Source organism: Bactrocera tryoni, chromosome 3, assembly GCF_016617805.1.
Source record: "Bactrocera tryoni isolate S06 chromosome 3, CSIRO_BtryS06_freeze2, whole genome shotgun sequence".
In the NCBI taxonomy this organism is placed as follows: Eukaryota; Metazoa; Arthropoda; class Insecta; order Diptera; family Tephritidae; genus Bactrocera; species Bactrocera tryoni.
Genome location: NC_052501.1, coordinates 5,406,203 through 5,416,814, shown reverse-complemented (window position 1 = coordinate 5,416,814; position 10,612 = coordinate 5,406,203). Strand labels below are relative to the sequence as shown.

At 36.4% G+C, this 10,612-nt stretch overlaps 1 protein-coding gene across 5 annotated transcripts in view; it reads left to right on the top strand.

Moving 5' to 3' along the window:
• The window catches only part of LOC120770033 (protein grainyhead), a 273,442-nt gene that overhangs the window by 212,250 nt on the left and 50,580 nt on the right, over positions 1 to 10,612 (top strand). For 4 of the 5 annotated variants that reach the window (XM_040097146.1, XM_040097144.1, XM_040097143.1 and 1 more), the window contains exons 4-7: positions 3,311 to 3,442; positions 4,537 to 5,028; positions 5,915 to 6,132; positions 6,918 to 7,080. In XM_040097146.1, coding sequence (XP_039953080.1) covers positions 3,311 to 3,442; positions 4,537 to 5,028; positions 5,915 to 6,132; positions 6,918 to 7,080 — 1,005 coding nt within the window. The remainder of the gene's footprint in view (positions 1 to 3,310; positions 3,443 to 4,536; positions 5,029 to 5,914; positions 6,133 to 6,917; positions 7,081 to 10,612) is intronic. The other variant, XM_040097148.1, reaches the window with a different exon arrangement.

Below are 10,612 nucleotides of genomic sequence, written 5' to 3'. Positions count from 1 at the left end.
TAACTTTATTTTTAACTAATTTTTCATCATTGCTTTTATTCTAAAGTTTTCCATTATTTGTTATAATTTATTTTTTGTATTTTATTCTTTTTTGTCATGTTTCTTTTTCACCATATTTACTTTAAATATTTTTTTGGCAATTTTTTCACATTTTTACATACAATTTTTCTGTATATTTTTAAAATTATTTTTAATATTTTTTTATTATAATTTTATTATTTAATTTTTTTTCAATATTATTTTTGAATAGGTTTTAGTTATTTCTTTCATTTTTAAATTTTTAATTTTTCGTTATTTATTATAATTTATATTTTTATCTGTTTCTTTCAATCGTATTTCGAAAAAAAAATTTCCCTAACCACATTTCGCTTTTTTCTTTTACCATATTTCTTTTTAATATTTTTTTCTGTTTTTTGCACGTTTTTACATTTTGCAATAATCGTTTTAATAACTAGCCAAGATTTGTTGTCGCTTTTAGTGCTAATCAATCATAGCAACAATTGCCGAAATTCGTCATTCGCGACTGACCCCAAAGAAAAAAAAATTCAATAAAATCTCGAAAAAAAGCTCATTTCAATTACATGCTCACATAATGTCAACAACAACAATTTCATGGCATTAAAAAATATACAAAAATAAATAGATAAGTAGACAAACAGTAGCGCCATAAGCCAGCCGTCCGTCTGCTACTGCAAGTTAAACGCGCACAAGAAAACAAAAGCGCGAATGAGAGGGGGGACGAGGGTGGCTGAGAGCGGCGCGCTGGTTAGAGGGCCTGCTATGGATTTTCATGACAATGAAACGCTGGTCCAGCACAATTAATCATTGCCACTGCGTAATTGCGGCTAACCAGCAACGGCGTTTGACTCGTACGCGGACAGACGGCTGACGCTTGGCTCTTGGCTATTGACCGTTGACTGCTGGCCTTCCGCATTGCTGTGGCGTTTCAGCGCGGCACGCAATCAGCGGTCAGCGGCGGGCAGCGGCAGCAGCGGCACGTAAAGTGTAATCAACAACAACAACAATAACAGCATCAACAGCCTTACCTAAGTATGGCGGTGTAGCCTGGCTAGTCAACTAAGCAAATCAGCTACAAATGTCAGCAGCGCCACTTCAGCGCCGATAATAGCACACACACGGAACACACATACACATGCGCATGCCTGAGCATGCATGTGGAACTGACTGATCATCCATCATAGCAAATTAATATACGAAATTATTTTATTTGGATTTTTTGCCTTGTTTATGACAGCAGCAAAAATTGAAAACCAATTTTATTTGATTGCGCGACAGTTTTGATTGGATAGGCTGTGTTGCGTGGACGCGGCCAGAAATATGCAAAGCACCAACAACAACAACTATATTTAATTGTCACAATGTAAAAAAACTCAAAACTTCAAATAGGCACTTAATTAGCATGAATCGGACAGTTCAAACAAGGAGGCGGGCTTTTTATAGCGTTTTCACAAGAATTGCATAACTCCATATGGCTTTAGTTTGAAAAAATGTTTAGTTTTGCTTTTAAAATTATAGCCAACATAGACATAATGATTTTCGTTCATCAGCATTGGCTCGCATATATTTTTCGGATTTGCTGTCAGCGTTAATACTGACTAAATACCTTGCATTAAAATCCATTAATAATCAACGAGTTGTGTTTCTTTTTCAATCGGTCAGTATAATTGCAATAAGTTACTTGCGCAAAGAGCACTCAAATGCAAATCGCTTGCAATTTGTTAATGAAGTCGTATTATATGTGTTAGCGAAGTTGTAATTAACAGTTATATATTGCATTTTTATGCAAATAAGGCCCTTCGTGAATTAATTAAGCGCTAGGTCACAAAATTTTAGCGAGTCAATAACTCATTTATTTGAAAAATAAAATAATAATATTTCTTCATTATTAATTTTTGAAAATAAAAACGGAAATATATATCCAGTTGGAAGAAAAAAGCTTTTTGGAATATGTACTTTTATGATTAGGCTCCATTTCTTGAGCTTGCTCATTAGTATTCTTGCACTATCAATACAACAATGAAAGCTTTCCTATATAGCCGTCTTTTGGTCTGCTCATTTCATTAATTTGTATTAATTTTTCATTAAAAAAATTCAAAGCTTTCAAGTCCTTTGGGAGAAGAAGGTTATTTTGTAATAAATATTTTTTTAATTAAAGAAGTTGCATGAAATTCGTACTACAAAAAACATTTGAAAACTACGCAAGCTTCAACTAAGCCTGAAAATTATTTTTAAAGAAACTCTATTGCTATGAAAGCTTCCACTAACCGTTTGCTGGTGGGAAACCTCAAGTTTACAGAAATTTTATTTTTCAAAAGTCAAAACAGTTTCATGGAACTCATGCTCAAAAAGCGTTTAAGAGCTATGAAAACATATGTATACTAAGCTTTTGTTCTTGTAAAAGCTCAAGTTTGTAGTAAATAATTGTTTCAACAATTTAATAGCTTTCATTAAATGCAGGCTCAAAAATTTTTGTTTCAACTTTGGAAGCTTTTTAAAAGCTCTCGCCAACTTGAAAAATTAAGATTTTAATCAAATAAATCTTCAAAAATGAAATTAGTTTCATAACATTCATACAAAAAAAAATTATTCGGCTATGAAAGCTTTTAAATAGCTCACGCTACCGTAAAAGATCAGGTTTTTAATAAAAAAAATTTGAAGAACTAAATTAGTTTCATAACATTCATGCCGAAAAATTTTTTCTGCTATGAAAGCTTTTAAAAAGCTCTCGCCACCGTGAAAGATCAAGCTTTTAATCAAGAAAATTTCCCAAATTAAATTTGTTTCATAAAATTTATGCTCGAAAAAAGTTGTATAGCTATGAAAGCATCAACTAAGCCTTTGTTGCTGTGAAAGCACAAGTTTGTAGTAATTAGTTTTCGAAAACAGTTAATTCAATTCGAAATTCAACAAAGCTTTTTTTGCTCTGAAAAGCTTAAACAAAGGCTTTGTTCCTTTGAAAGCTTTATGCATTTTAAACCTTTATTTTTGCATGTTTCGTATATTTATATATATTAAAATAATTTTTGCATTCTATAATTTCGTTTGACCTATGGGAGTGCGTGTGTGCATCGACGTCGCTATATATCCACTCTATGTATGTTTATGCTATGCTCCTCCTCAAAAATACATACACAATGGTTGCATATTTTCATTTTTTTATTTGCCTCAATTTATTCCAAACTTTTATTTCGCCTACTGTCCCCCCAAAAATACCTCCAATCCACCAAGCAACATCATTTCTTCCTCTTCTTCAGTGAATGCACTCAAACAAGCAAATTCAATTTCACAGGTTTTAGTTGTGCAGTCACCGACATCACCAACACAAACGACCATACAAATTAAAGAACCGCCCATTAGTCCTGGAAGTCCAACAACTGACACAATGTACGCTGCCAGTGGCGGCACACAAATCTACTTGCAGGTGAGTGTGAACGAGCATAAATCAAATGCGAATTATTGTAAACATTATGAAAAGACCGGAAAGACTGAAGAAGACATCTCGTCTTCTTAGTAAATTAGACACAAAATTTAGTCATAAAGCAGTTATGGACTCATAAGAATGTAAAAAAAGCATTCTTCACATTCACACTTGACGCAAAACGCTTTTAACAAAACTTAAAAAAACTAACAAAGTATGCAAATTAGTGAAAAGCAATCAATAAAAGAACAAAAGCAAATCGCAAACAAAAAAGAGACTGCGCACGCGCGACTTGTCTTCCACCGACGGCACTCCAACACCACTGCCGGTGTCTCGGACGCAAGTGACCTTCCGTCATTTGACAAATTACCAAATTATTAGCGGATAATTTCACTTTTCAACGAATCTGGTTAGGGCAGCTTTTGGCAAAGAAGACAAATAAACGGTCAGCTGCTGCAGTAGCGCCAAGGAGAGCATGACATACACAACACACAAATCTTTATGAGCATAAAAAACTATATACAACGGCGGCAAAAAAGTTGTATCAACCATAACTGAGAAGCTGAGTATCAGAAGAATCGAAGCACCGCCGTCGAGCGCTGAAAGCAGCGAGGAAGGGCAAAGTGAAAAGACCGAAATCAGCAAGTATGGCTAATGGTCTGGCAAGATGGCTGTAGCGACCCGCCACCGTTTGATTAAGCGTTCGATTTTTGTTACTTTGTCAACTTGTAGCAATTAGCACGTCAACGCGTAACCGGAATTCGGCGATTTCGGCGCTAGCGCAACCAATGCCACACCTACGTTTGCTAAAAGCCGCAAAACGAAATGTGTGAACGTAAAGTACAGACTGTTAAGCGGCTTATCGAGCCCATTGATTGCACATAATATATACAACCATAAACGAATTTCATTCTAAATATACACGTACGACGACACACTTACTGTGACTGACATAATATTTTATAAATATATATTTACTAATTGGTGAAACTGAAAACTAAACATATATTTCATACTTTTCTCTTTCTCCTGCATCAACATGTAACCGCTACCAACGCAAACTACATTCCGACCAAAATCTGCGATATGTCAAACAGGGCGCTCATCAGTCCAATGCACCCGGTTCCGCTGGCGTTCCGAATAATGTGAATGTCAACGCACAGACACCCAGTCCCGGTCCCTACATCACACCCGACGGTTATGGCATGTACACCACCACACGCCTCACCTCGGGCGGACCGACATCAACCTTCATTACAGAGCCTTATTACCGCGAATTCTATACCACAGCCACCACGGCCGACACACAGACTGGCTATGGACAGGCGCCACGTAATATCGTGTATGGCGGTGCTGAGAGCGAGCCACCACATCCGGGCACCACGTATGAGGGGCGCTTCACCACGTCCGCAGCACCCGTGACCAGCATGCCATCGCACACCACAGCCAATACGGGGGGAATGAAGAACGGTACACCGGTGTATGCTAAGACCATCACAGCTGCTGGACTGACGGTGGATTTGCCGAGTCCGGATTCGGGTATTGGCGCTGATGCGATAACACCAAGGGATCAGAATAATATACACCAGGTATGTGTTAGTGTTTGGCATACAAATAAAAATACAGTAAATTGATATTTATTTATGTTTTGTTTTTGTTTTTGCTGCACAGTTTGTTCGAAAGTCTTGTGAAAGCTCTTAGCTGTGGCGTGTAAGCACAGCAGCTTATATGAGCTTTCGACTCTCCGTCCTCAACTAAAGTTGTACCCCAATATTTTACGCTCTGTCTCTTTTACTCTCTCTCTCTTCCACGCTATTTCATGACATCGCCATTGCCCAAAGCCTTGAATGTATTTGGTGTAAAAAGGACTTCCAAGCTTTGGAAATGTATTTGGGTTGAATGCATGTGTGTGTTTGCTGGTATGTTGTTTGTGTAGTTTTTGTAGAGTTGCTGTATTGTTGTTGTAGTTGTAATTTTGGCAAAGCTTGGAAGCGCTTTACTGAGATTTATGATTTTTGGTAATTATTGCGAATTGTTGATTTGTTGTTGTTGTTGTTGTTGTGTTTGGTGGTGTTGTTGTACATGTGTTTTCTGTAATCGTTGTATGCGTAGTGTTGAATGTTTGTATTTGTTTTTTATCGTTTTGCGGTTTTCGCTGTGCGTAGTGCTGCTGCCGTGTGCTTTTTCAGTATGTTGTTGTGTGTTGCTGTGTTGTTTGTGGTGATTTATGAACGATGTTTTACCTTCTGGTTATCCTTGTAGTCATTATTGCTTGATGGGGCCATTGTTGCAACTGCTGTTCCTTATTGTCGGTATTGTTTCTCTATTTTTTGTAGAACCTAAATTTTATAAAATTCTTAACAAAAATTTACACAAAGTTTTGCTAATTTGTGTGATGACATGTATACTAACTTATTATTTCGTTCTTTAATTTCTTTTCATAATTTTGTCATCTCGTGTCTGGCCGGCATACAGTCTTTCGACTATACAGAGCTTTCTGGCACATTATTGGACAGCAATGGCGGCATTCCAGTCTCGGTGAATAGCATACAACGCGGCGCCGTGAGCGTTCATGGACAAAATAGCCCGACCACATCGTTGGGCGGCTCGACGCCGAATGGCGCCACACGCTCGAGGCCATGGCATGATTTTGGACGACAAAATGATGCGGATAAAATACAAATACCAAAAATGTAAGTATTTTTATATAGTTGCTTTTGGAAATGTGCTTAGAAGCTTAAAAGCTTGTTGCATATACACCTATCATATTACATGAATATAATTGAAACAAAATATTACAAAAGCCGGAAGCTTTTTGTGTTTTATTAAAGCGCAATAAATTATCAATATGCTATAAAGTAATATTTGAAAGCACGCTAAAGAGTTATCGTGTTCATTACTATTTCAAAGAAAGCTTATACGACAAACTTTTCCAAAAAGCTTGTGTGAAAGCTCGTGCGGAAGCTTACGTTAAAGCTTTCATTTATTTTTATCTTTTCAAAAAATAATTTTTAATTTTAAAAGTACCTTTGTTGTATGTACCTAAAGTAAAAAAACTTTGAAGCTTTTTTTGTATTATTGAGTTGTAATAAATTACCAATATGCTTTAAAGTAAACTTTGAAAGCTCGCCAAAACGTTCTCGTGCTCATTATTAATTCACAGAAAGCTTATATGACAAACTTTTCCAAAAAGCTTGTATGGAAGCTTTCATTATTTTTTATCTCTTCCATCTATCTTTTTTTGTGTTAACGAAACTTTTTTTTTATAAATTTTCCAGTAATACACAAAATTATTTAGAATATTTTTTTTTAATATTGGTTAAGAAGTAGTCGTAGCGACCTCTTCTTATGGAACCTAAAATCTGTAAAATAAAGTAGTGAAATCTGAAAATAAAGTAGTGAAATCTGAAAATAAAGTAGAAAGTAAAAACTTCAAAACATCATCTAATCTTTTTATTGTTTTGCCCTCTTATTACAGCTTCTGCAATGTCGGCTTCCGCTACCATCTGGAGAGTCCAATCAGTTCATCACAGCGACGCGAAGATGATCGCATCACATACATCAACAAAGGACAATTCTACGGCATCACATTGGAGTATGTGCCCGATCCAGATAAGCCCATCAAGAACACAACTGTCAAGGTAGGAGTACATACATACATACTTATACACTTACTTATATGTGCAACCCAAGTGAGAAGCATGAGAAAGTTAAACTTAAGCAAAATTTAAGTCATTTTTTTCTTATTTAAACAAATGCAAAAGTAAGGGCAAAGAAAGTGCAAGGGTTACAATTTTAATGATGATTAATTGTTGTAGACAGCCACCGATCAGTTTAACTTAAGCGCTATATCTATGCAAAGATCTGCGGGCCGATTTGATGCGCTCCCATTGCACGGCTTATCCGTATTGCATATCAAAGTAGCAGTTGAGTGATTGCAAAAGGATAACGGGGACGGACGCAGGCAGTAGGCAAAAGGATTGCGCGCCAGCAAATATTTGCCAAGCGACGGCGCAACCCTCTGAAAGGGATACACCAGCGGCAGAAGCGGCGATTGGCAACTAATGTTCCGACTGTCTTTGACGATCACGATCATGGTGATGATGATGATGAATGATAGCTGATGATTTGTACATTTTTTATTATGCCACTTTCTTAGTTTGTTTGTCTTTGCGTCAGCATTTGAATATCAATCAGTGGCAAATGCAAATGCGAAGTGCTTATTTCGATTACGAATACGAGACGAATGCGGCAGTAGCAACTGAATTTTGAATTTTAAGAATGTTTGCACAGGACCTCAACCTTGGCAGAAGAAAACGGCCTGCCTTAAGCAGCACATTCACATTTGTTTTTTTCTTTTTCTTCAGTTTTTTTTTGTAATTCTATGTCGAGCATTCATCAATCAGATAAGACGACATGACGAATGAGCCGACAGCCATATAGTGACACACATACGCATGCATACAGGCACAGCAGCTTTGTTATGTGATACTTGAACTGAATGATATGCAAATGCGCCGAGCGATGAGCGCCGAGTGGCGCAGAAGGATTGTTGCGCCAGGATAACTGTCGGCAACTGTAGCGCTTCCAAGCGCATGCTTTCTGCACAGTTTCGGTTTTCTTTTCGCGCTTTCATTGTTATGCTTATGCGGTGCTCAAGCGCTTCCGAGTAATTGGAGTCGACTGCCACTGCAGCATCGCATTTCCGTTCGTCAAATGCAAGAAAAACAACAACAGCTTATTGTAATCATACAAAATCAACAACAAATGTAGCTTGCAGCAGCTATGAATCGCAATTTGTTTGTTCAACACACAACAACGTCGCCGACACTCAGCAAAAGCTGTGAAAACATTCGAGTAAAAATAATATTCAAATTGCCCCCTGGCGTAAGCGGTGAAATTGGTGGACCAGCCAGCATTTATTAACAGTTTTTCGGGTGTGTGCGTGTTATTCGCGCTAACTGTTGCAACTTTCACGCGTAGTGACCGAGCGAAATTCGCCCGACAGGCAATGCGACACTTTAGGGGTTAATTGGACCATTCCAAAAGATAACTAAAATCTTGTAAACGCTGTTGTTAAATAGCATTTTAGCTTTAGCCGCTGTTTTTAGGCGTTTTTGTACGCATGCCGTTGGCAAAAAGTTGTCTGCGCACGCAATTTTCACTTTGTTGGCACTTTCCGACGACGTACGGTGGGCGGTTCTTGCGCAAATTTTTGAGGTGTTTATAAGTCGCAAAATAATACATTTAATTTTTTAAGTCTAAATCAAACTATTGCAACAAAAAGTAAAAAACACAAAATTCTAAGTTCATAATTTTAATTAAAAAATTAATTGAAAATTAAAAAAAATTAAAAAAAAATAAATTTCAGTTTAAGAAATAATTGAAAATTTTAATTTTTTAAGCCAAATATGGACACAAAAATTAAAAAAAAAATTATACTTAAAAACTAAATAATTTTTTTCCTACAAAATTTAAAAATTTTTAAGATTAAGTCAAACTTTCACAAAAAGAATTAACAAAAAACAACCAACTTTGATTTCATAATTTAAACACAAATTAGTTGTTATACAATTCATAAGTTTTCTTAATTTAATTTAAAACAAAAAAAATATTTTTAAACAAATATCACTTTTTTTTAATTTTTATTTAAAAATTATTAAAATAAAATTTTATATTTTTAAAATAAAAATTTAAATTTTTTTACTTTTTTCTAATTTTTAAAATAAATTTCCTAATGTATTGATTCTTTTCAAAAAAAATTGCTTTTATATTATTTGCTCAATAAACAACCCACTTTTCAACAAAACTGCCGCCGAGTAGTCGCGCCTATAATTTTGTCATATTTTTTATATCATATTGCTGGAAAATTGTAATCTACTGTAAAGCAATTACAAGCAGTTAAACTTTAAATGCCGATTTCTTTGAAAAAATCAATAATGTGCCAATGAATTGAACTAAAAAATATTAAAAGACAAAATAAAATAAAAATAAAACAAATTAATTCCAAAACAAGTTCCCGGCTAGATGGGTTTCTGTAGACTCCTTGCCGCGCCAACATTTGCCGCCAAACTTGCAGCCGCTTTCATTTCCAAACGCCCAACGCGCTTCACTCTATATCAGCGATAGTCGCTCCACGGCAACAACAAGCGACTGCCAATGTCAACCTAATGCATTTTTAGTGTTGCATGCTGCATTTGACGCATATGCATATTAACTATTTACATAAAAATCCAATAAATTTGATTGCGCACAACGCCAGCGGCGGCATTGAATGCAACAGCAGCAGCACGGCTGCGCAGCCGCGAGGCGAAAGTGTCAAAATTAATTTATGTTTGTTTTCCTAATGCGCCCTACTACTACTCACCACTGTCTTTATAGCTGCATAGGCAGCCAACTGAACGTCACAAGAAATTAATGCAAATTTTTAAAGATGCGCGCAGACAATAAACAACAAAAGCAAAAAATATGGAAACGACTTGAAGATTCCACGCGGCAGAGGGGAAAGAAAAATCACGGAATTAAAGGAAAACAGTTTTTTACGAGAGCACAGTAGCGAATCGGGTTAAAGAGATGCATAGGCACACACACACCTGTGTTTGGTTATGCCGCACAACGCGCTACCTCAGCTTCCGCACTTTGGCGATAAAGATGCGTGCGCGTGAGCGCTGCAATTGTGCGTGAATTTTCGAAAAAGCAAAAACAAAAAATACAATCCTATATTTCTGACTGCCGTCCTAAATATCTGAAAATAAAAATGCAAATTCGTAAGAAAAACGCTGAGAAGACAAAGTCGGCGGCGCGTTAGAGCGCTGACTAAGGCAAAGGTGCAGTCTTTAGCCGAGGGGTGCGTCACACTAGTGCGTGTGTGTATGTGCATTACTAGTTTTATTTTCTTCTGATATGTGTGCATGTGCATGTCGGTACACTCGCCTATGTGTGAATTATGATGATGACTATTTTTTGACTTTTGAAAAGGGCGCTGAACCAAGCATTTCACAACAAAAGTATAACATGCCAACACACACCTTGTCGCTCTTTTAAACGGGTTTTTATACTCTTTTTATATTCATATGCATATAAATATGTGTATAAAATTACAATAATAATGCATCTTTGAATGGAGCAACCCACGTGGAATTGTTGTTACGACACAACGCGTATGCCAAAATT